A 27400-nucleotide genomic window follows, 5' to 3' on the forward strand; every position below is an offset into this window, starting at 1 on the left:
TACCCGAGGTGACACTGAAGACACATTTATTAGGGTTTAATTTCATATTAAACTTGCGCAAAATTTCGAAAACACAATGTAAGTCTTTTATTAAATCATTTGAAAACTGAGTTTTGATGACCATGTCGTCTACATAACACTCTACTTTTTTGTCGATTAGAGGCTCAAACAGTCGGTTTACAAGTCTTTGGAATGTTGCCCCTGCGTTTTTCAGTCTAAAGGGCATGACCTTGTAACAGTACAGGCCTAGCTCAATTATGAAGGCCATTTTTTCCTCATCGGCAGGGTCCATCCTGATCTGGTTGTAGCCCGAATAAGCATCCAGAAAGCTCAGCAACTCGTGCCCTGAGGTCGCGTCCACCAGACGGTTGATCTTGGGAAGTGGACTACTCTCCAACGCTTCGGGGCTAGGTTGCGTTTCTTCTCTCTAACGGGCCTAACTATAGGATCAGTGTTCAACTTGTGAGTGATTATTCTAGGGTCCATGCCGGTCATCTCTGCCGCAGACCATGCAAACACATTTAAATTTTGAAGTAGGAAGCTTACCAGCTGAGAACGCAGAGGCTCCTCAATCGACGTGCCGATTTGGAGAGTCTTGGCTGGATCTTCTACCGAAACGGGTATAGGGACCATTTCCTCTATTGATGAAGCTCGCTCCTCATGGTACTCCCTAGGTCGCTCTAACTCAAGGTCGTCTGCTGCCTTGGCTTTTCCTTTGAGGGCGGCGACATAGCATTTGCGAGACTCGAGATGGTCGCCTCGCGCTACCCCTACTCCGAAGTCCGTAGGAAACTTCATGGCCAGGTAATAGGTGGACACCATTGCGCGTAGAGCGTGGGTGATAGGCCGACCTATTATGGCATTGTACGGGGAGGGAGTTGCGACCACTAAGAAAGTGTGGTCGAACCTCGTAATGTTAGGCCACGTACTGACCTTTATAGGTACTGTAACTCTTCCCAGGGGCTTGACTTCCTCTCCGCTGAAGCCTACCAAGGGAGTGTTTGCGGGCTTGATGTCTCTTTCCTGGATCTACAGCTTGTCGAGTGCATCCTTGAATAGTATGTCCACCGAGCTGCCTGAGTCGACCAGGATGCGCTTCACCTCGAAGTCATTGATCCTTATCTTTATGACAAGCGCATCATCATGGGGGTACTGGACTCCATGCGCATCATATTCGATGAAGAAAATAGGCTCTTCTAACCTCGGCCGCTTCGGAGGATTCTGCTCTTCTCTTTCCATCTCACGAGCTGATGTCTTCGCCGCGGCTGAGGTGCAGCCCGCGATAATCGATCCGCCAGTGATCATGTGAATTACTCCTCGAACCGACCTCTCTTCAGGTAGTTGTCTCTGCAGCTGCTCTTTCTACCTGTTGTTGGATTCAGGAGCATCTCTACCTTGCTCCGCCTGCCGACCTGTTTGACTTTTATTTTCATTTGATCAAAGTTTTTCAGATATCTGCGACGAATGAGCTCTTCTATCTCGTCGCAGAGGTTCTTACAATTTTCAGTGCTATGACCGTGATCTCTGTGGAAGTGGCAGTACACATTCCTATTTCTGGTATTTGGATCCCCTCTCATCCGAGGTGGCCACTTCACGTAAGAAGCATCATTGATCGCCATGAGGATCTTTGCTTGCTTTGCGTTCAAGGGCGTGTAGTTTGTTCTTTCAGCAGGAGGAGCTCGGAAAGGCTGATCCGGTTTACTTCCTCCTCGAGCTGGTTCATCCTTCTTCCGCTTGTTGTCCCCGTTAGTTGAGGTCTCACCTTCTCTTTTCCTCTTCTCTAGTACACTCTCGCTTTTCTCGTTCATCTCTTCTTCTGTTCCGATGAACTAGTCGACGAGCTTGAGGAACTCAGTAACATCTTTGGGTTTGTTGGAAACCACATGCCACTTGAATTCTTTATGTGTGATGCCTCTTTTGGCCACTATGAGTCTCACGGTGGGGTCTAGATCGGGGATCTGCAAGCATGCATCGTTGAACCTCTTGATGTAGTTGCAGATTGATTCTCCCTCCCTCTGGACTATGCCGAGAAGGCTTTCCTGGGACCTCGGGCACCTCTTGCTTATAATGAAGTGCGAGGTAAAAATCTGCATGAACTACACCCAACTCTTGATTGTCTCGAGCGCGAGGTTTCTATACCATGTGCGAGCTACTCCTTTAAAGGTTGTGGAGAAAGCCACACACATACAGGGTTCATCAACCCCAGCTAGATGCATTTGTGATTGAAATGAGTCTACATGGTCGTTCGGATCAAACGACCCGTCGTACTTGTCCAGGGGAGGTACTTTGAAGTCCTTGGGCATTGGAACTGCCAAGAGCTCGAGGGATAGTGAAGATGGTACAGAGAGGAGGGGGTAGTCTTCACCATTCCCGAGCTCGCCTCTTCCTTTCCTTTGGGCTGGTCGGGCTGACTTTGGACTACAACTTGGCGAGCCTTGCGACGCCGCTTCTGTTGCTTCTTCACCGGCTCCGCGTTAGTGCTACTGGCCTCGGTATTGTTAGGCATGATTCTTGCAGGGAGCTGCTCGAAATGCTGGCGGCGGCTGCTGTGAACTGAGGGGCCTTGTCTGGAATCCACGGCCAAAACTCCAAATCGGTTCTCCGCGAGCGGAACTTCGAACTGGAAGGGTCGAGGTGATATGGCCCTGGCAGGCTGAGTATCTCCCGACCTGTTCATTTGCTACGAGCCAGGAGGAGCAACTTGTCTCTCCCTCCTACCACGGGACGATACCTGGCTCCCAAGAGGGTTCTGAACTTGGGAGGTCTCTCCCCGGCAAGGAGGGCGCTCGCTCTGGCGACGAGGCTTGGTTTGCTGTGTAGCCGGATGCCGAGGTGGAACCAGTTGTTGAGTCTGCTAGTTCTGCGGCAGTGGGGGAAACTGTTGTTGGTACTGCTGCTGATAAACGTGGTGTAGGACTTGTTGCTAATATAGTTGAAACTGTTGGACCTGCTGCATTTGGGCTTGCATGGGGGATGACAGAAGGTTTGGCGAAGGATGCACCCACCGTCAAAGGGAGTGGGGCATTCACCGATGCAAGAACTTGAGGCACATTCAGAGTGGGGATTCCGTCCGCAGAGAGAGGCACGGTGAACTGTCCGATACAGACAGTCGGGACCTGAAGTTTCCCCCCGGAGGTGTTCATGTCGGCGTTTTGTCTGGCGTTGCTGGAAGATGCCATTGAAGATGAATTAAAGATGCTTGGTGGAAAAAGGCTTTTCGAAGCGTTTCCCACAGACGGCGCCAAATGATGCTGCGCAATCTAGCTGCTCCTAGCTAGAGATGACTGGCTTCCAGTAGACAACGTACACGGTGAATCTGCACAAAAAGAATCAGAGAACCCGTGGATGCTTACTCGGCGAGGTCGCTCCGATGCTTAAGTTAGTAACTTGCGAGCTGGAGGTAATTTAGAAAGCTAGAGAGCTAGTGAGAAGTGATTACGCATACCTTTGCCCCCAAAGGGTTGAGGTCTTTATATACTAGAGTCCTCGTGGGTTTTTCGGGGTGGTTCCGGGATCCTTGTCGTGATGAGGCCCATTACCGAATTAATAGGAGATAACGTCTTAAGCCGATAAGGCATATCGCTGCCGTCCGAATTGGTCGGAGGAGATAAGGCCAGTTGTTACGAGGCGTGATCCCATGAAACATGGAATCCGGTGACGAGATCTTCGGGATTATCCTGTGGAGGCCGGTCAATATTATCTGAACTGATGCCCCCCGGGTCTGACCTGTTACGAACGTCGAGGTGCCTAGTAACCGAGGTGAACTTATCCCGAGGTGGATTCGCTTCCGAGGTGGACCTGCCCCGAGGTGGTTCGGTTATCCGAGCTTGATCCGTCGCAGACTTGGATACATTGGGATGAGTTGTCGTTTTGTCAGCTAGGTCATGTCCACGTGCCCCTCTCTTATTAGGTCGGGCCAAATCACCCTACATCAAGTATATAATTACATTTTCGACACATTATTTTTCATAAACCAAATGTGTGATTGGATAAGAACAAATTAAGAAAAATATGGAACTAAAAGAATAAACTCCGGGCTTTATATTAAGGCCAGGCTTCGGCTCAAGAATAGAACTAATAGTCGGGCTTTATATATTAGTATTTTTTTTTTTTGAAAAGTATTTCCATTTTACCTATAATGAATGTTTCTAGAAAATCATTTGTTTCCCAACATTTTATCTGTAAAATGTCATCAAAACATAAGAAAAGAATATTTAGAATTGCTTGTAGCTCTAGTAACCAAAAATGTTTCACATTCATGGCTCGGGTTCGGGCTTCCATTTTGCCAAAATTCTAATGAACCCGTCCTGATATGTGAGCCCGAGACAGTGTAAAGCTGAACCCTAAACCTGGCCCATGAACAGGTCTCCATCATTGGAACAACCGTGTCTGACCCATTAAGATCCGATTATATAATTGACAGCTCTACTTTTAAGTTTTAAGATGTTATTTGATAATAAATCTGTAATTTATTAACACGTCTGGACGTGATGATATGTTGATATTACAAATATACAATGAGAAAGAAAGGTATCGGAAAGGAAGTATCTTTGTGGAATGATTTATAAATAGCCGATTCGGCTCTTAATCAGTTTGCAACAACCAAAGTTGATCTCAAACCGCCAATTATGATGGAGACCCATAATGCATAGCTAATCCAAACCTATAAAATGGGTTTTCTTGGTTCTATTCTTTCGGGTCAACCCGGCCATTTACAATTCTGGGCCATACCTTGGCCCAGACAAGTTATGTTTGGTTTTATGCCATTCAAGTTGAAGTGGACAAGCCATACAAATTTGATGACATGCACATATACAAAGAGTCAAAGGCCCCGAGGTGGGATCCCTAGGAAAGAGCAGTTTCATGCTCAAATCAGTAGAAGAGGTGAAGTGGTCAGTTAGGTCGAACTGAATAAGACGAATTAAACTTAGCCATATGAACTAAAAAGCTTAGAGAGCAACTGAACTTAGGAGAGTTTGGACAATGTGCCCTTGTATAGGTGTTGGATTGTTGGGGTATGCCATTGTGCTCCTCATTTATGGAATACATGCCAGCTTCCCAAAGCATTAGAGACGTACGTGATATGGTTTGCCAAGAACGGGAAGGAGTTTACATCTACGCCCCACAAGTATCTATCTCACAGCACATCCCAATCATATATTGAGAGCATCTCCCAATGATAAGTACTGAAGATATTTTCAATACACGGTTGGGATGTACTGTAGGGCACTTATGGGGTGCAGATGTGAATTCAACGGAGAGAGAAGTTTGGGGATATTGTCACGATCTTGGTGAAAAAGATATAATATCCAAAAAACATGTAACCAATGAAATAGAATCAGTAGCCAATGAGGTGTTATTTATCAAAATTCTTGGGTGGGTTTAAATATATCATATATTTTCCAATTAATGTTAATTCACCGGTCATATGGAAGTGTGCCACATCATTGCTACTCAGCTCATTGGGGTTATAGGATACATGGCAATCTTTGGGCTTGGCCACTTGTCGTCTTCAAAATGATCCATGCGACAGTTCAACCCGGGTTCGATTTATGACTATAAAATATTTCATTTTAAATAACAGAGAAACATAAAGAAAGTTAAAAAAAATAATCAAATTTTGTTAAAAACTTTTCATTAACTTTTTGTTTTTTATTTATCCTTTATTTTCTTTCAAAGCAAACATAACCTTTAAATTTTGTGACATAGTCGGCGACATTGACGTAAGCTTTCATTGCCGCTTTTTGAGGTTGATGACTTAAGTGGGTCACAAATAATTTATGGGGTTAAGGGCCCCCATAAGCTGATAAGCCCCAAAACTGGCAGTGAATATAATTTTAGTTGTACACTTTGCTTTAATACGAATTTGAGTCATTGACATAATACATAAGCTGTAAGCCTTAAAAAAAAAAAAAAAAAAACTGTAATCCTTGATTCAAAACCTTCCGGCGGTTTAGGTTATTCAACAGAACATTATCCCAACCATTTGACCAGAGTACAGAATGAGCCAAATTAAGATAATCTGCTTCATTTTTCTTTTTCATTTGTTTTTGATATGTGACTTAATTTGCTTTTTATAAGAAAAGTTGTTGATTTAGTAAGTGTTTGACATCGGTTTGGATCAGATAGTCATAATGTTGTAAGCACGTTAAATGAGCACTTAGAAAATATTTTGACACCTGTCTTTTAAAATACTCTATCCTATTCTTGAAAAAGATTAAAAACCACTTTTGACAGTTGTCAGGATATTTATCAAATGCTCATTGAACTTGTTTATTATATTGTGCCTATTAAATCTAGTCTCGTTTGACATATGATTGTTTTTTTTTTTCTTTTTCAATAAAAACAACTGCCACATCAATAAAATCAAAATACTTTTTTCTATTTTTGTTGTGGAAAACAAAATCATACATTGACAAATACCCTTTAATGAAAAAAATAATCTATGATATCAAAAATACATGATACCAAAAAGGCTGAATGAAAAAAATAAATACTAAACCAACGTTTCCATCAACAGAATCATCCTAACAAGTGGACTAAATCTGGTTGGTAGAGGTTCAATTCAATTAGTTGGATGTAATCATCCTTTGGATAGAGACATGAAATAATGGGAAAGATACGTCTGATGCCATCCATAAAATAATAATCACCAGATATTTGAAACCTGGAATTGATTCCTTGGTCCCACAGCCTTATTATTGAAGGATTATAGGGCTGCAAGGGGTTGGATAAAAGTCGGATATAGGATGAAGGTGGCCGCCCCTCTAAGTGGAGTAAATTTTGTGGTTAAAAGAAATTAAGTGGGATATAACTAGATCCAAACTTGTTTTGTTGATATTTGAATTCAAATTATATTTGAATACTGAATTTTATTAATAAATTAAACTAAAGTTAATTAAAATATTTTATATTTGATCAAATTATAAGTGGGTTCAGTTTGGATTTCTTTAATCAGATTCGATTTGATTTTAATTTGATGCCATGTGTAGACCTAAGATTATACTTGGTCTACTGTACCCAGTTTCCTGAGGCTGGGGTCAGTAGTCTCTGATGGAATGTAAATGTTTTGGTGAATGGACCTTGCCTTTGGGTTTCAAAAAACATATTATTTCTGCAGTTGCTGACTTGTTGCCTGTCATAATAATAAATTTAGTTCAGGCTATGTTTAGTTTCAAAAAGTTGAGAATTTCTGATAGACTTGAAAACTTTCCCTCATATCTCTGTTTCTCTTTAATTTCTGTCAAACAAACACAACCTCAAGGTTTGGTTTTTCAAATCCAAGTTGCTTGACAAGCTGCCAACAAAAAGTGGAATAGTGCAGTAGAATAACATTACGACATAAATGATAAATCCATCGAATCGCTGACCCAAATGAAAGTAACATACATTTTCCAAAGCATGATGATTACCTTCAGAGTTTGGACATGGCTATCCTTCCAAATACCCATTGATGATTTCAATGTAGAATTAATTCTTCATTGAAACCAGTGAAGATATAGATTATAGAGCTCTTAGTCTTATTTTTGCATCCTGAACCACAAGGAGCTATACAAGGCAGGGATTACTTGGGACACTGATATCACCAAAAATAAAATAGGCTTTGACCAGTGTTCATTTGTTCTCAAGGATTAGTAATTTAGTATCTTGAATAAGTTAATAAACTAACCACTTATGGTATGTTTGGTAAGAAGAATTTGATTAGCTAATTCTACTCTTTCATCTTGTCCCATCAGCTGTTGATTTGCAAATCACTATGAGAAATCCTATTTGGTAAGGCACCTCAAAATGGTAGTTGAAGCCATCCATTGGGGCAAAGGTCAAATAGATGGCTGAAAAAAAAAACACTATTTTTTCCAGAATCCAGATGTGTCTTTTGAAAAAATTAGGGGTTTCTCCAGATGTCTCAAAATTTGGTGATTCCTGAGAAGGCAATTTTGAGAAATCATTTCATCTTACCAGACACCCACTGTCAGCCCTTGAGATATACAAGAGAATCTCTGAATATTTTTCTCTATGGGCCTTCCTCTTTTACTTTTCTCATTTGGTGGAACTTTCCATATCCACCTAATGCACCAAGGAATCTAACTTTTTCCACATTATCTGTCCACAGTTGATACAAATTCTCCATCCAGCCAGGCAGTATTTATACCAATATCAAAGGTAACAAGGATCGCATATCTTTGTTCTAATGCTCTTTTCTCTATAAATGCTTTCTGAGTTCTCATTCAGTCCTGGGCAAAAGACCCTTTTCTGCTGCTCTGACATTTCAACTGAAGCCTCAAAAGTAATCTATATTTGGAGACTGCAGAGAAGTTGCCCACTTTACAATGATTTCATCTTTGTGAGAAGCTGCATTTGTGGTAAGATGGTTTACAAGAAATCAATAATCTCTTTCCACCATATAAAGAAATTCAGAATGTTCCACTTCTAAACATGTAAGATTTCTATTTGATCACATCTCCTGCAGAAAATTGAAGTTTCCTTCTACTTTTGATATTTTACTACACTCCTCTCGAAAGAGTTTGTGAGCCTCTAGAACCATTCAAGAAATCAACCATTACTATACAGGACCAGAAAAGTTGAATCAACCAAAAGCCACACTTGCTTGATAAGCTCCAAAAACATACTACATGATGCACTATTGGCCTTTTTCTCTACTAAATTAGTTGATTCAACTCTTTTGTGAACAGTAAGCAACAAAATATATTTACTGCTTAGGACAATTTTCTTTTCTAAGAGAAAGGCAGGAATTTCCACATTCAATCTACTTAAATAGATGTCTTCATTTCCTTAAGCGCCAGTAGTACAGAGTCCACAGGCTGCAAAGAATATCTGTCCTACCACAGATAAAGAATATGCTTGGCTTGGAGTCCCCCCGAATTCTTTTATACTCAGGTTAGGCTTATTACCGATTGGACTCCTCAAAAAAAAAATAGAAAAAGAATAAATGAACTTATTGCCATAGAGGTACGCTCATAGGCCATAGCTGTCCAATTTTTCTGTATTGACATCTAGAGTCATTGGTTAAGTCCTGCACAATGAATCCTATTGTAGCTCTTCCATCCTTTTTCACCCATGTATTGATGTTAAATTTAGGATGAATTGGGGTGCTTCCATTGCAAACTGGGTGTCCAGGGTTCAAATCTTGAAAACAGCATCTCCATGTATCTGCATGGGGGTAAGGCTGCGTATATCTGTCTCTGGCTAGACCCCGCATTGGTGGGAGCCTCGTGCACTGGGCTGCCCTTTTTTATTGTTGGGGTGCTTCCATAATACCATTCTCACTGATCTCTGGATTTACACTTGCTGCACTTGTAGGGAGGTTCAATAGACTGTTGCCATTTCAGTTACATCATAAAGGCATCCAACTTGCAGCAGTGAAAATTGATGTATTCCAAAAACCAAACTTTCCATAGTGAATACTATATGCTCCATTTTAGGGTAAAGAATGAGCCAAGACATTTTGGAAAACACTGACACACTTGACACCCACCATTTCCCAAAATCAAATTCTCATTGTATGAGACTGAGTGTATCATATCAACAATTAAATAAACTAAGCAAGATGTAATCAACCATGTAATAATAACAAGATACTAAAAAACGAGCAATAACCAAAATAATTTGATTTTTTATTGCTCGAATAATCATCAAATACATAATAATACAGCCATGATCTTTATGTGCTATACCGGCATGGTAATGAATCTTATCAGTCATTCCATGGAACAGGAATTTAGATTTTATTTCCTGATTTCTGGACCTTATTTTTTCCATTTACGGAAACATACAATAATATAATGCAAAGCAGCTGACGCTTGAGTTTAGTGCTGTGGTGACCTTTGGTTACTCAGACAATATGGTTGATCATTAATTTGCTGTAATTTGATCATGATTTATCTATGGGCATGGCTTGTTAATAGAGATTGGTGTCTATATGAGAATTGTAAGCTATAGTCCTGGATGTTCATTTGGGTCAAAAATGCGGTTGTGGCAAGTTGCATCACAGGGATAAGGACAATCGATCTTCTGGAAGGGGCTTCGGTCATAATACCAGTCTCCAACTGCCTTTGCAATTGGCTGCAAAACATAATTATGCATAATACATATTAGGTTTCTGTATGCCAGTAAACTAATAAACATAAAAGGCAACTTAAACTTACTGTTTTATCAAGAACTGGAGAGTCATCTCTTAACCATGTTTCTTGCATTTCAGATTGGCAGTGGGCATAGCAAGAGTTAATAAACATTCCTCTCGGAGAAGAGTTCCCAAGTCCTGACAATGCATTTAAAAACTCCACCCTGAAACCTGTTACGTCATGAACTTTCTTTATTAACACACATAATTGTTTCCTATAGGCAACTCCAAAATAATGTGGAAAATACACTCAACAAATAAATCAATTAATTTCATAAACATATCATTTGAAAATACTTCTCTATCTGCATTTATGAATATAACCCCTTCCTTTGGGGAATTTGCATTCCCTTAAGAATTTAGCCCATAATTCATGGGATTTTTTACATAGGCTCAGTTTACAAATATGTACACAGTGAAAATAGAAGGTTTAGAAATACAATATACAAGGCTTTGCACTGTACATATTTGCATTTGTACTCATCCCAAACTGAGCCAAACTGACAAAGTAACATACAGTTTGCTACTAAAATAAAAGTTGGCAATGTATTCAATAGAGTAAATACACCCCTAGTCTTAATTTTTTAGAGAAAAATTATGGAAAAGGGCAGCCCAGTGCATGAGGCTCCCACCAATGCATGGTCTGGGGAGGGACAGATATATGCAGCCTTACCCCTGCAGATACACAGAGAGGCTGTTCCATAGAAAGAGAACCACAAATTTGTGTTTGAGGACATGCATTGAGATTATTCATCCTTGGATATTCAGATTTTAAGAGTGTGAAGGAGAGCTAAGTGCAGTAACCTTGCATGGTTTGGATTTGACTGGGTGAACAGTTCTTGATATCAAGCTTGCAATTGTGCCAGTAGCCATGGGGATCAGCAACACCTGGTGCCAAAATATTCTTTATCTGGAAAAAATAAGAACTAGAAATCAACAATCCATTTTTGTCTTGTGTGAGTGAAATGGAGGATCCATAGCCAAGTTGATAAGAACATGAAGGTACTTGAACTGTATAGAGATACAACTAGGGAAGTGCTAACCTGCCAAGAATCATATGCTGCATTTAATAGAAAAAGTGGTGTACGGATTCCTTGTTCCATGTATTGTGGGAAAAAGCACTATCATTTGGACAAGATGCATCAGCAAAACTGAGGACACTTTTGAAGTATGAATATTGAAAATAAAACAAATTAATGAAAGGCAAACACAATTAGAACAAGAATTCTTACCATACTAGGTTTCATTGTTGAAGTGCAAGACGCAGGTAAATTCTTTGATGATCCCTAAGATGTTGATACAAAATTATCATTAAAGTAACAGAATCTCAACTTATTTCAAGGAAACATGTACAATATTCCACCTCAATGTATCAGAAAAACAAATGGGTCCGAGTTGACCTTCAAGAAATAGAGACTACCCTCAGTAACATAACATACACCCAGTAGAATTTTCTACTTTTTCTCTGTTTATCCTTTTTTCAGGACCTTAGAAAGAAGGTGGCCTTTAAATAAGCTGAATTGTATTGATTATAAACAAAGGCATGCCTTACATACAAAAATCTACATTGTCATGATGTCTATCAAAAAAATCTATCTGATCATGAAGCAAGACACATTCAAAAATTAGACAAGATAAGGTTGAAAGACATCCTCCAAATTAGGGGTGTCAATTGGATTGGGTTTGGTCCAATCTGGGTCCAATGTGAGTCCATTACAAATGGACCTGGTCCAATCCAGTCCAATGAATATTTTGGACCGGTCCAAAGACTGTATAATCTGTTCAAACTCCTGTTAATTTAGATTGGTATCAACTCAAACCTGGTCCATTGATACTTATGTTCTTATTTTCTATCAATGGACCAAATATTGACTCAATCCAATATAAATTCTTTATGGACAGACTAGGTCCAATCCAATACGTCATATTGGTCCGTCCAGTCTGTTCAAATTCAATATGTCTTATTGGTCCATCCAATATGTCCAAATGGATTTTGATTTGGGTGGAATCCAACCCAAAACCGATCCATTGACACCCTACTCCAAATGTTTCCTAAAGATACTATACTTAGATCACTTAAATTCTATAACTATTGAAACCCACCAAAGCAGCTGTCTTTCTAATAAATGTTTCCACAAGATATGACTTCTAGACCTAAAACCTCTCAGAGGCCAAGCCTGAGAAAGCTGCTTCATGTTACCTAAGACCACTGACTACTTCCTGCAGAAATTGATAGAGTATACTCATGGATTTTCTGAATGTTCAAGGTTCTATATATAGTGTCTTCTTTTCTAGGATATTAGATGATCAAGAGTCAAGACGTTGTAAGACAAGCTTCCACTCAGGCAAAATATAATAGTAAAGCAATCTTTGATGTTTTTGGTTGCAGGCTAGAGCCATCATGGGAAAGTTGTCTTACTACCAAAGCATTACCCAGTGATGGTCACTGATATCTGGGGTCTTTGGAGGGTAGATTAGATATGGAGTATGGACCTAGACTATTTTTCCTTTTTTTTTTGCACAAGGGTCCACTCTCAGATTTAAACTCACATTCCCATGCTTGTTAGCCCAAACTTTAATGTTGTACCAAGAAATGATACGTAGTTATCTTCTTTTCTGATTTTTTTTTCATTTCACCAGAAAGTCACATCACTGTTACCAAACCAAAAGCTAAGTATCTTCTTTTCATCTGGTTATGCTTGGTCACCTAAGTCCAACAAGGAGATCAACAACTTCAAAATGACATCCATGGGGGATACCAGCAACTTTGTTTTTATTCTATAGCAATCTCTCGCAGTCATCTCTTGTCAAAGAGACATCAAATAATGAGAAGGAAATTCAGCAAATAAAAATCTACTTTCATGTCCTATATCATTCCAGAAATGAATCTGATCATCATTACACATGTTGAAAGGCATAAAATTAATCAATCCTTAAATTTTTATGGAGAGTTTTAAATGGTGCCAAATGTTGGTCCCAACTATCCACAGTCTTGGGAAGGGATGGTTGGATACTGACCTAGCCTCCAGTATTTTTGGCACGAAGTGGCCACTCTCATACTAACCCATGTCTTCATGCTTTTCAGCCTGATATTTTACCATAGCTTCCCGAAATTGGCACTTCTTCTTAAGGAGGGTTTTAATAATACTAGAACCAAGTTGGTAGCTTGCATTGTTCTCAACTTCTATCTATGGTGTAAACACTTCATTAGTTAGCAATGACTCTCCACTGAATCTAGTCATGACTGGATTCCAAATTGCTTTGTTCAACAATGCTCAATTTATTGTTCTAAGAGGTTGTATCCCAATACCTCCTTAGAAGCTCCATAAGCCACTGTTTTGGAGCAGCTACAGTAGTCCGAACCAGTGAAGAAGGAAGAAGAAGATGAGGAAGAAGACAAGAGAAAGAGAGAACAGGAGGGTTTAGTCGAACTGATTAGTCTTCCATTCAGTCGACCCCCTTGTGTTTATTAGGTTCTAATTACACTTACAAAGACTAAACTGCCCTCACTTAAGTGTGGGGCAGAGTACTCTAATAAAACAGCCACATAAGCAAAGTACTTAACTGACATAAGATTACTAAATTACCCTTATTCGGCTCACTCTAACACTCCCCCTCAAGCTGGAGAATATATGTCATATAATCCCAGCTTGTTACATAGATGATTCACTTTCCCTGAGTTTAGAGCTTTTGTAAACAAATCTGCCCATTGATCATTCGAGCCCACATGTTCTGTGTTTATCTCTCCAGCAAGGACCTTCTCCCTCACAAAGTGGCAATCAACCTCTATGTGCTTTGTTCTCTCATGAAATACAGGATTGGATGAGATATGGAGTGCAGCTTGGTTGTCACAATACAGTCTCATAGGTTTATCCATGTGAAACCCAATTTCTTGTAGAAGATTCCTCAACCACACTAACTCACAGGTAGTATGTGCCATGGCCCTATACTCAGCTTCAGCACTACTTCTGGCCACAACCGTCTGCTTTTTACTCTTCCACGTCACAAGATTTCCTCCAAGAAATGTGCAATAGCCCGTAGTAGATCTTCTATCATTCACTGAGCCTGCCCAATTTGCATCTGTATACCCCACTACTTCAAGTTTTCCTCCTGGTTTATACAATAGTCCACGGCCTGGAGCTCCTTTCAGATACCTCACAATTCTAAGAATTGCATCCCAGTGAGGTATACGAGGGTCTTGCATGAATTGGCTCACCACACTGACTGCAAAGGATATGTCGGGTCTCGTGATAGTTAGATAGTTCAGCTTCCTCACTAGTCGTCTATACCTTCCAGGATCTTCAAATACTTCTCCTGTATCACTGCTCAACTTAACATTTGGTTCCCTAGGGGTCTCAGCCGGTTTTGCACCTAACAGTCCTGTTTCTTCCAATAGATCAAGAACATATTTTCTTTGGCACAGATTTACACCTTGTTTTGACCTGGCAACCTCTATTCCCAAGAAATATTTCAATGTTCCAAGATCTTTTGTTTGGAAATGGTTTTGCAAAAATACCTTTAATTTGCCAATCCCCAATTTATCACTGCCAGTAATGACAATATCATCCACGTAGACCACTAATAGAATCTTCCCAGCTTCTGAGTCATAGCTGAACACTGAGTGATCTACCTGGCACTGCTTCATTCCAAAACTCTTCACCACTTCACTGAACTTCCCAAACCAAGCACGCGGCGATTGTTTCAACCCATAAATTGCCTTTTTCAATCTGCATACCTGACCATCCTCCCCCTGAGCAACAAACCCAGGTGGTTGCTCCATATATACCTCCTCCACAAGATCACCATGGAGAAAGGCATTCTTGATATCAAGCTGAAACAGAGGCCAATCATACATAACTGCCAGGGAAATTAGTACACGAATAGAACCAATCTTAGCCACCGGAGAGAATGTCTCCATGTAGTCTACTCCATACAACTGGGAGTAACCTTTAGCAACAAGTCTGGCCTTCAAACGCTCTACACTACCATCTGGCAAGTATTTCACAGTATACACCCATTTACATCCCACAGCATGCTTACCAGGTGGGAGAGTAGTAAGTTCCCACGTTTGAGTATGTTGAAGAGCAGAAAGTTCCTCCTCCATTGCCTGCCGCCAATCAGGTGAACTGAGAGCTTTTTGGACATTGTTAGGTATGGAAATAGAGGATAAAAGGGAAACAAACTGGCGATGTGATGTAGAAAGACGAGATAATGAAACGAAATTGGAAATGGGATGGAGGGTAGAACTGCGTTTACCTTTCCATAAGGCAATGGGTAGATCAAGGTTTGAGGGTTCAACAATAGGAGCCATGAGAGGATCCGCAGATGAGGTAGAAGCTGGAGGAGGGGCCGGTGCCGTTCGACGTGTATACACTTGCCGGATTGGTGGACGTTCGGTGGTGATCTGCATGGGATGAGGTGATGAGTCTACTCCAACAACAACATCTGTAACTGGATCACTGACAGGGAGAGGAAGAGGAAGTGCGAGTGGAGACGAGGGTGCTTCAGGACTTGAGAAGAAGGGGACTGACTCAAAAAAGGTGACATCAGGACAGACATAGCACTTCCGGGTAATGGGATTATAACACTTGTACCCTTTCTGAGTCCGTGAGTAGCCAAGGAAGACACATTTAATTGAGCGTGCATCTAGCTTGTCTATTCCAGGGCTCAGATTGTGGACAAAGCACACACAACCAAAGACACGAGGAATTAATGGGAATGGAGATAAAGTGGGAAACAAGATAGAGAAGGGGGACCGACCATGAAGAATGAAGGAGGGCATCCGATTAATGAGAAAACATGTAGTGAGTACAGCATCACTCCAAAAGCGTTTAGGAACATTCATGTGGTGAAGAATAGACCGAACAGTTTCAAGAAGCTGACGGTTCTTCCGTTCAGCTACCCCATTTTGTCGAGGGGTGTATGCACATGATGTCTGATGAATAATGCCATGCTGTTCTAAATACTGTTGAAATGAAGTAAGAAAGTATTCACAACCATTATCTGAACGGAGAATTTTGATTGGAACACCAAATTGTGTGCGTATTTCAGCATGGAATTTTTGAAAAATAGAAAACAATTCACTTCTTTCTTTCATTAAGTAAATCCATGTCATTCTTGAACAATCATCAATAAAGGAGACAAAATACTTGTACCCATTATAAGACTCTATTTTGATTGGACCCCAAACATCTGAATGAACCAAAGAAAAAGGACTCAACATACGACTCTCAACTCTTGGACTGAAGGACACACGACGATGTTTCCCAAACTGACATGACTCACATTGCAAAACTGACAAATGACTCAATGATGGGACCAAAATCTTGAGAGCCTTGAGAGATGGATGTCCCAGTCGGCAATGCCATTGTAGAGGAGTAAGTGAAGTCTGAAGAGCAATTGAAGATCCACCACCGTCAAGATAGTACAGTCCACCAGCTTCATGCCCCCCACCAATCTTCTTCCCCGTCTTGAGATCCTGAAAAACACAGGTGGAAGGAAAGAAGGTAACGGAACAGTTAAGAGCTTTGGTTATTTTACTAACAGACATAAGATTGAATGGAAACTTAGGGACATATAAAACAGATGATAAGGGCACAGGAGCCATGTCAATATTACCAACACCACATATGGGAGATGAGGACCCATTGGCAAGTGTAATAGTTTGTGATGTGGAGGTTTCAGAGAGAGAAGAGAACACACCTGGAGTCCCGGTCATATGATCTGAGGCTCCAGAGTCAATAATCCAGGGAGAGGTTTTAGATGACATGCAAGCAATACCTGATTGGGCAAGTGTGGCAGTGGTATGCTGTGAAGTAGTTTGAAGGAACCGTTCATAATCATCACGCGGTATGCTCACCATTTCCCTCTCAGAGGTAGATGTAGATGTGGGATGAGTTCGGTCTGCCGGTTTACTGTCACTGGTATCAACCTCACCCGCTACAGCATGATTAGCCCATTTAGAGGGAGGGCCATGTAGATCATAACAGAAATTCACTGTGTGTCCCTCTCTACCACAATGAGTGCATTTCCTTGTAGAGTTATTCTTCCCTCTGCCACGACCTCCCCCTGAGTCACGACCACCCCGACTAATCATGGAACTGCCACGGCCTCCTCGGGGAGCATGACCTCCCCCTCTTGTACTATATCCAACCCCTCGAGCTGTCACAAGTGCTGATCTATCAGACTGTGTGGAGTTCTCTGTCTGTCCCAAAGAGATTCTACGAAGCCTTGAGAATACTTCCTCAAGTATAGGAAGAGTAGAGCCCCCCAATATTTGGGCTCTAACTGGTTCATATTCCGACTTCAGCCCCACTAAAAATCTTGTAACATCTAGTTGCTCCCTTTGCTGTTGCTGAACTTTAATATCTGGAGTAAGGGGGTGATAGACATTGAGTTCATTCCTTATATTCTTCATGTTGGCATAGTACTCTTCTAGTGTTTTGGTTCCTTGTTGTAAATCAAAATACTCCTGATAAAGCTGATACACTCTTGTTGTGTTATCTTGTCCAGAATATAGCTTCTTAGCATGCTCCCATATATCCTTAGCCGTATCAAGAAACATGAAGTTGGCACTAATTTTAGGTTCCATACTATTCCACAACCAAGTCATGATTTGAGCATCTTCTTGCTCCCAATCATCAAACCCTGGAGAGTCCTCCGATGGCTTTTCATCTCTTACATGCTTTACTTTCTTCTTTGCCTTGAGAAACACTTCCACTGATTTGGCCCATGGAACATAGTTCTCCCCATTCAGCTTAATTGAGGTCATTTGTACCCCTAGGTAGTCGGAGGAAATTACCACATTAGGTTTCTGATCATTGTAGCCATCTCCTATTGCTGCCATTGTACTCTTTCACAGTTGCCTCTAACCTTACTTCTCAGCTACAAGCTGATTGATGTTGTTCACAGTTTGATACTTCAGCACCTATTGCAGCCCCTAAACACAACAGTGGGAGCACACACTTGTTCTTCTTTACACTACTGCTGACTTCACACACCTACGACCCACATAAGCATCACAAGCACCACAACACAATCAAACTGCTACACCCAGTTCAGATTTGTTTAACACACTTAAGAGGGCATTACACGACCACAAGGAGCTTGGCAAGGTCACTGCATTCCACCTTACACAACTCGGCCACCTACAGCAGCCCTAACACCACTCAACAACTCACAGCAGCCCTACACCATTCGGCTACTGCACACAACAACTCACAGCAGCCCTAACACCACTCAACAACTCACAGCAGCCCTACACCATTCGGCTACTGCACACACAGCCCTTTTTAGGGCAACAATGAACCTAGTTCTCTAGGTTCTAATCAGTACTAACTGATTCTTGAAGGCTTCCTACCCAGAAATACCAGCAACACAAGAGGACTAAATAACCAACCTTCCTTTGAGAGTATCAGCCAACCATTCACTGCTGAAATCACCTTCCTTGATGAAGAAAACTGTGCGCAGCAGAGAGCAACGAACTGTGATGTCTCAGACCTAGGGCGAACCAGCTCTCTCCATTAACCAACTAGAAACGAAGAGGAGGGTGTCACGAACACAGCTGAGATGCTTTGCAAGCGGAAGCAGGTCAGAAACCTGGCTCTGATACCATGTTTTGGAGCAGCTACAGTAGTCCGAACCAGTGAAGAAGGAAGAAGAAGATGAGGAAGAAGACAAGAGAAAGAGAGAACAGGAGGGTTTAGTCGAACTGATTAGTCTTCCATTCAGTCGACCCCCTTGTGTTTATTAGGTTCTAATTACACTTACAAAGACTAAACTGCCCTCACTTAAGTGTGGGGCAGAGTACTCTAATAAAACAGCCACATAAGCAAAGTACTTAACTGACATAAGATTACTAAATTACCCTTATTCGGCTCACTCTAACACAAAATCGAACGGGTTAACTGCTATGTACCTTTTACATTCTGATGAATTATGAAACATATGAAATATATGAACCTCATTAAGTGAAACCCTATTACTTAATCTAAAGAAGAGAAGAAAACATACATGGGTTGTCACCACATCATCATAGAAGGCCTGTATGTGTTCTGTTCCAGATACATCTTTCCTGTCATGCAGCAATATCAGTTTTAAGTGCAAGCTTGTTTTTATCTTTTTTCTTTGCAGTTTGTTAAGCAAGATAGGTGAGAGGTCCTTGGATATGAGCTTACGCATTGATAAAATAACCAGCATCTGCAAGACATTTTACTTTGACACCCATAGGCAGCAGTGCACGGAAGCTATCACAGTGCAGAATGGATGTCAAACCACCAGCTGAACAGCCAGAAAGAAGGGCCTGTAACCAATTTCTGAGTTATTAAGGCCAATGACATTATAATCAAAAAATAAAGAGAAGGAAATTTTCAACATACATATTCAGCATTTTTCATCCCTTTCTCTAGCAGGTCCTCTATAACAGCAAGCCAAACCCTTGCTCCTCTGTAGTGAAGATTGGTGGTCTGATCAGAATGATAGAAGCCACAAAGAACAACATTGTAAAATGTACATTGATCTTGGGTATTTTTCATGAAACTAAAGCTATGCATGTGATCAAAGTCAAAGACTCACTGGATCTACTGCCTCAACATCTCCAGTAAATGATGCTCCATCACAATACCGGACCTTGACTCTGTTCCAATTATAGAAATCTGGATATAGAAATACAACTCAGAGTCAATTCAGAGGAAAGGGGCGGCATAGTAAAGGTCAACAGACAGAAATTTAATAAATAGGGAGTAAATCCAAATATCCAATGAATTGAAAATTTAACCTGGGTTAAATTGTTGCTTGTTGCTTAGAATCCCGGAGAATGCAATTTCTGTCAACATTTGCTTAGAGGAACCTAAACGCGTATTCTTGCGAGCAAGACAAGTTGTAACATTGTTACACCACCCTCCTCCCTGGGAAATATAAGGAAAGGATAGGAAATAAGAAAAATTATCGACAAAGTAACCACTTGCACCACTGCCTATCGAGTAAGTAATGATAGAAATCTTTGGAAACATGTCACAGGTGTTCAGCATCTGTAAGTTCAGATGGATTGCAGAGGTATGTAAAATAATGGCAATTGTACAGAGAAACCACTAATTAAGAGTTCCAATTCTAAGGGTAACTTATTATAGGAGATATTATGTCTCAACGTTTTATATGATACAGAAGTTGAGCAAAAGTTGGGACTTAACCAAATTGCAAAATCCTTTATGGTAAACTGTAAGAATCAGAATCACCAGTAATTTATTTGGCCAGAAGACAGACTGGGAATGAATTCACCAATGCACAAAGTATAATCTAGAACACATTTAATTTGCTGAATTACATCTATGTCAAAAGAATTGTCAATTCAATTTTATTCATCCAAATGGCATTTCATTTGTTGAGGCACATAATTCATACAAGTATCGGTTCCTATGGAGTGACACCAAATGTTTTTTAGAAATCAAATTTATATACTTGTAGAAAAGGAAGAACATCTATTTATAGGACCAAACACTCAGCATGAAAAACAAAATCAGAGAATTTTATTATTTCCATGTAAGGACTGACCTCAATGTGAACCAACCAGTTGTTAATCCCTGAGCCAAAACCTTTATCAAGGTGGTATGCCGGTGGGCTCCCATCCAAGCATACTGCAAGACAATTTAGATTTGAGAATACGATTGTTAGAATTAAACTAACAGGCTGAGGAAAATTCTCAAGGAAGTCAATCCTTTCTTGTCCTTCTTGAAAGAAGAAAAAAATATAGAAGAGAAGAAAAAGAGTAACAAAGTTATCACCTGCTCCCTTTGCTACAGCAGTTTCAACATAAGTAATTCCAACATTGACGCCATTCACCTTCAAAGCAACCAGTGCACAGAGTAGAATATTTATCCATGCAACTGCTCTAACATTGATCATTCTGGGCATAACAAATCATTGCCAAAACAGGGGATACGTCATGAAAAGCAAAACATATAAATTTCAAAGTAGCAAATGCATATCTAAAAAGGGGTCTAGAAAATCTAGTTTTGATGGCAAAATAATCCAATTCTATAACCATAACGTACCCACCAAGAGATGAGTTTTGTTCCTCCTAACTATTCTCCATTGGGAGAAGGGAAGAGGCAATTTCACCACTCTATCACAATAAATTTCATTACTTTTCCCACCCTAAAGCAGCTAGGCAGCCACATTTGAAAACTTTACACCAAAAATATACATTTGATCTGAGAAATCTAGAAGGATGGACAAAAATTTAAGGCAATAAGTAAAAACCAGATATCCCAAGAATCCATTTCTAATACGTTAAGTAATATATTGATTTTCTATTTCTTCTATATAGAGCAATATATACTTTATCAGTTGTATAAAACTAAAACCAACTCCATTCTACCCAATATCCTCTGTTATTTCGTTTCAATCCACGAAGTGATTCAAACAAAATATATATATATAAATAAATAAATAAGTAAAAATAAAAACAATGAAAAAAAAAACAAAAAAGAAGAACCGCTCAGCATTTACGATTCAAGAACACCAATGCGCTTTCTCCCCAACATATAGCTAAGAAGGAAGAGTGCTGAGCTTTAGTTAACTAGTTTTTCTCCAATTCTAGTCGAGAAAAAAAAATCCAGAAAAGGGATATTTTCCACTACAAATGCCTCTATTCAACAATCAAAGAACATAACCATCAAGTGCGCATTTCTTCTAATAAAACCGACAAAAGCAGAATACCCATCTAAAAAAGGTCAATCTTTTTTTTAATCATTCCAGAACTCAAAAACAGAAATACAAAACATGTTTGTTCAATTAATCTCAAATGCAACAAAAATACAACCAAAAAGAAGCTAGAACCATTAGCTCTACCTGAAAACCCAAGAAGGCAGATCTTGCTAAAGGTTGATAATCACAGAACACCCAGCCTCCCCTGGCTTCAATCCGACACTAAGCCCAGCTCAGCATTTCATTTCTCAAGCTCGAACAATCCGACCCATAAATACAACCAACCTTAGAATTAAAAATTTATTGAAAGTGACCTGAAAAATCCCGAAAAGCCCCAAAATTTTTTATAAAGAAAAGGAGTCAGAAGCCTGAGAGAGTTGTTTATGACTGTTTACACCGACAGCTCTTGAGCAGAGAACCCAAGAGCAGACACTAATTCGCTTCGATTCCTTAAACGCCATTAATTGATATTTATACATATTTAAACAAAAGAACACACCCAATTTTTGTTTTTAGAGCCGAAACGCACAACAAATCCTATCGTCCTACGCGTCTGAGCTGAAGGGAGGTAACAGTAACCACAGAGAGCAGAGAGAGAGACGTAGTAATGAGTTGCATGGGAAAGAGTCGCTGATGATTGAGGTGGGGGACAGCTTTTAATACGTATTCGAAGGTGATTGGTCTAGAGGGACCCAGAAAAAGATGTCGTGGAATCCGGATCCGCAGCTTCAACCGTTGTTTTTAGCTGTCACCAGCAAAGAAAGAAAGAGACAGAAAGAGAAAAGCGATGGAGAGCAATTCTGCTATTCACGTGACCTCGAGTAAAGTCACTCTGTCACTGATTGGAGCATGGGTTCTGGTTTCATGTGCTTACGTGAAAGTCGTAAATCTACTTACACTTTTATTGAAATGACACTTACATCCCTTCCCTCGTGACCTTTATTCTTAGGGTAAATTACAAAGACCCCTGTATTATGGGGTCTGTGACAAAGACCCCCCTGTACTTTATTTTGCCACAAAGACCCTCTATATTATGATCGTGAGGCAAAGACTCTTTTTCGTTAGCCTTTCCTCCAAAAAGACCGTTATAATATCTTTTAATTCCCATATTACCCTTATAATAATTAAACGAGAAAAACATTATTCATCTTCCCAGACCTTTCGATATTACTCATCCATTCCTTCACGTTTCTCTCTCTCTCCCTCTCTCTCCTCTCTCTCCCCCGAATCCAATCTAGTGGTCGGTCAGATGGCCGAAGACGACTCCAAAACCAGTAGCCTCAACGAAGTCGGCTCCAGCTCCAAGGATTTCCAACAAGATCAGAAAGACGAAGGTTGGCTTCAACTAGGAATCGATGATTACGTGATGGGAAGAACCAAGTTTGGTGGAGCCAACCATTCCAACAGTAAGATTGGTGGAGCTCGATCTATTACTACCCAGCGGCAGCGCGCGACAACAGTAATATTAGCAGCAACACACAACAAGTTAAACCATTATTAAATCCTTTCTTCCATATGAACGAGTTTAGAGGTCATCGTCTAATCAACAACATTTATCCCTCTCTACAGATATGGGAGAATGACAATTCGATTGTTGATGAAATATAGAGCTGTTCATAAGAAGACCCAAACTGACCAACCCAGTCCGACCCAACCTGAGTCGGTCAAGTTTTCTTTAGCATTGGTCGATTTCGGGTTGCTAAAAAGCATAAACCAATGGATTGGTTCGGTTTCGATTTTCACACATGAAAACCGAAATTGAACTGACCCGAACCGACTTAATTCCTGGTTAGTACTTAGTAGTTAGTACCTAACTTAGTTTCTACTTTGTAGTCTTCTCTTTAGAAATGCCATTAATAGCAAGCATTGCAAGACAAGGAATGCCGTTCATAGCTTCTTGCATTTTTTTGAAAGTTTTAAAGAAAGGATCTTATTCTCTAAGGTCCTTTGCACCAAATAGGTAATTACAATTAGGTGTCGTTTTTACTAATATTAGAAGCATTCTTAAAAATTCCAGATTTCAGTCTTATTTTTCTAATACAAATTGACTTTCTCTTTTCTTGGTAACTTCTAACTTGATCCAACCTTACTCCCTTAGCCCCTTAACTCAAGCATCGATATCAAAATTATTAGTTTGCTGGTTTTCAGCCATGCCATTGAGTAATTCGCCCGTACGAGAAACAGATTTAGAAGCCATTTCTGGAGCCTGGGCATTTGGAAACTGATTATCATAAGGTTCCCTGGAACGATCATCCTTGACAATACCAGTGGAACTTGAAACAAAGGCCTTAGTCTCAGCTCCAACATCTTGATCATGCAAAGTCTCAATTTTTACAATAGGACCCTCTTCATCAATCACTTCTATCTTCAGGTTTTGCTCATCCATACCTTCACTCAAATAAATAGCAGAAGATGACTCCCATAGTGGAGGGAGAACATTTGCCTCAGCTTGTTCTACTTCATCCATTATTAACTGGGTTCCCAGTGATTGTGGTTCTTCATGAAGTCCCACTTCCACGCTCTCTTTCTTTTGGAGGGAATTCGAGGAGTCCCTTGTTGTTTCAACATTCCCAGTAATGGTATCATCCATTCTCGTTGACAACGATTGTGGATCCTCTTTGGTTTCCCTTGGATTTGAAACTACATTGTTCATGCTTTCTTCATTGTGTGTATGCTCACTTTCCTCCTTCACTTCGATTGTTTTGTTTCTTTCTTAGCAGAAACAATCTGTTCAATGGAACCATCCGGAAACTCATTTCATGTTCAAAGTTTCAAACAACTCCCATCCAACTTCTAAGTTCTAGAAGTACCCAAGATTTGTTTTCGGGGAGCAAAAGGAACAAAAGAAAGGAGGAATTACTTGAGATTTGTCCCGGTCGCCAATGGAATAGTTTCTGATGAAGTCGTTCATCACTACCCGTTGGAGAGAGAGAGAGAGAGAGAAAGAGTGAGTGAGTGAATATCAATGCCATCAACAAGTTAGGGTCAGGTCTTTCATGGGAGAAGACAAAGCACTACGTTATGGGGAAGCAAAAAGGAATGAATAGTTACTTGTGTTTTGTCACCAGTTCGTTGTTGCCGGTTGGAGAGGGAGAGAGTAAACAAGGGTTCGGTGGGTTCGTTTTGGAGAGAGAGAAGCGAGAAAGAGATAACTTGAAATGGTGTGAATTTCATTTGAGAGACTCAAGTTAACGGTATGAGAGAGAGCCTTGCACAAGTTTAACAAAATCACAATCTAATGGACGCGTGGTGCGTTCTCGTAATGTGTGAACGGTGTGAGCATGGGGCTTGCACTAACTGAAGTCGAACTCTTCTAATTCGTTTAATGCAATTTCTAAATAAACACTTAATTGTAAAATTACTTTTTTACTGTCTTGCATTGAGAATATCTCTATACTTCTTTGCTTTATTTCATGGAGAGAGATATTCTCAATGCAAAGTTGTAAAAGACTGTTAGAACAGTGTGGGCACAAATTTGCCCTAGAAGTGATCTCTGTTGAGAGGGCCATTATTTTCAAAATTAACCCTATGGAAGCTTATTATTTAATAAAGATGCCACTGTTTTTATCTTCCTACCCAAAACCCTTCTCTTTTGGAAAGCTAGTAATGTTAAAGTACAAATTGGTGAATGGTGATCAGTGATGAAGTTAACTTCCACTTTTTTGTTACACTGTTTTATCTTCTCCAATTTCAAAGGGGTAAATTTGTAAAATTGACCATGTTGTTATTTTAGGATGTTACAACATTCATATGCAAGAAAGTTAATTTAATTACACTTAGAGGTACCAAAAAATAGAAAAATAGATTTTAACTATTCAGAATTTAAACCAAACAGCCAATGACCTATTAGCTAAGATGACCACTAAGGCTATGTTTGGTTTGAAGGAAAGGATAGGGAAAGGAAGGGAAAGATGAGAATCTATACAAGGTTTGTAGAAGTTTTCCTACATTTCCCTGCATTTTGCTTCAAACCAAGCATAGCCTAAGTGTTTGGATATAGAGCTCTAGAATGAAACTATAAGTGTAGGTTTTATGCTATAAAAAAGAAAAAGTTAAACTATGATGCCAAATAGACAATGTCAGAAAAACTTATTACCAATCAACCGGCATCATCATAATCGGAACTGGATTTTCAACAAAATTATCAGGGGGTTTTGATTGGTCAAAGACTTTCTAACATCATGCCTTTTTGACATCATAGAATTTTCCATAAAAATAAGTGAAAGTAGACATAGATGATGATGGTGACGAGAGTACAGTACGACAGTCCTATCTTTTTCCCCTTCTAAAATAATAAGTGTTCAATTTTACCACATACTACCTAAGTGAGATATTATATATGAAAAAAAAAATACAAAATGAGATTTTTCCCTCGGAAGCTAACGGTAAATTTATTAGGTCAAGTGCATCGTTATAATTTGAATTTTATTTTATTTTACAAGAGTTGGTAGAGCCTCAGTTCGTATAACCTAATCAAATTCATATTAAACTTGATTATCTTTAACTCTCTACAAATTAGTTCTTGATGATTTGAAATTCCAATTATCTTCAAATGATTAGCAGGACTCGAGAGCTTAGAGTAGTTGGAGCTTCCGGGTAGACGTCAAGGGACCAATAAGCTAAGCTCGATTAAAAAGCAGAAGTTAGTGGAGATTCTGCCAATGTTTTATTAGGCTATTGCTTGATGAAACCCAACAATAATAGGGCTTTAATTAGATCCTAAATATGAGTCCAAACCAATTTTATATTATCTAATTAAGTTAATCACATTCCAAGTTCCACTAGCGTAAACTTGTCTTACACCATCAGTCCCAAGTATAAAATAAAGGAGAAATGTTGTATATTGGTAACTGACATTAAAATTTTTGCACAAGAGAAACATAGAGACAAAACAGGATTCATATAGCAATCAATTGAATTAAGGCTTGGATGATGATGACGATGATGAATCACACACCATAGAAATAAGACATTATCATGTGTTCTACCTACCCATCACGTCATTAAGGATTAACCTTACTTATTTAGCCTCAGTTACATGGAAAAAGAGTTCTCTTGAGTATGAAAGGCTTTATATATAGCTAAACCAGCTATTAGCTAGGGTTATTCTTGACAATGAAGTGGCACTATAAAAGTCAGGCCGTGACAAATCCAAAAGGTTCATGGATTGTCTTAAATCAACAAAATGTCCCGCCACATAACTAATATAAGGGGAGTTAGGAGACATATCCAACCAAGGGATAATGACAAAGTTGACAACCCACCTAAGAAATCGAATACCGCAAGTTATACGTGCTTTTTTATTTTTTATTTTTTTTGGTAATGCACAAGTTATACATGCTAGAAGCAAAAGAAAGGTACTTAGCACATATCAAAAATTCAAATCCATAGGGGTCTCATGGATGACCCAGTAGTTAAAGATGATCATTCAAAGTGTGCATCCCTTCAAAAATGGAAGTGTGGGATGAAACTTGCACGACTACATGCTTTCCGCGATAAGGTCAATGGTAATATGTCTGTTAATTCAGATTAACTGAATGGTAATATGTCTGTTAA

The 27400-nt window shown here is 39.8% G+C and overlaps 1 protein-coding gene across 1 annotated transcript; it reads right to left on the bottom strand.

The window, feature by feature from the left end:
* Window positions 1-9614: 9614 nt before the first annotated feature.
* LOC148873626 (pectin acetylesterase 8-like) lies at window positions 9615-22473 on the bottom strand. Its single transcript, XM_088947721.1, has 13 exons — window positions 21989-22473; window positions 20920-21041; window positions 20690-20772; window positions 19917-20046; window positions 19715-19794; window positions 19519-19605; window positions 19318-19442; window positions 19154-19214; window positions 11374-11427; window positions 11185-11262; window positions 10946-11051; window positions 10167-10312; window positions 9615-10083 (listed from the first exon to the last, which is right to left on the bottom strand). Exons 2-13 carry the CDS (start codon window positions 21038-21040, stop codon window positions 9955-9957), a joined length of 1200 nt encoding a protein of 399 aa, XP_088803847.1. The 5' UTR covers window position 21041; window positions 21989-22473; the 3' UTR covers window positions 9615-9954.
* Between the last annotated feature and the right edge of the window lie 4927 nt (window positions 22474-27400).

This window comes from Nelumbo lutea, chromosome 1, assembly GCF_056320005.1.
Source record: "Nelumbo lutea isolate HS-2025 chromosome 1, American lotus-T2T, whole genome shotgun sequence".
Taxonomy (NCBI): Eukaryota; Viridiplantae; Streptophyta; class Magnoliopsida; order Proteales; family Nelumbonaceae; genus Nelumbo; species Nelumbo lutea.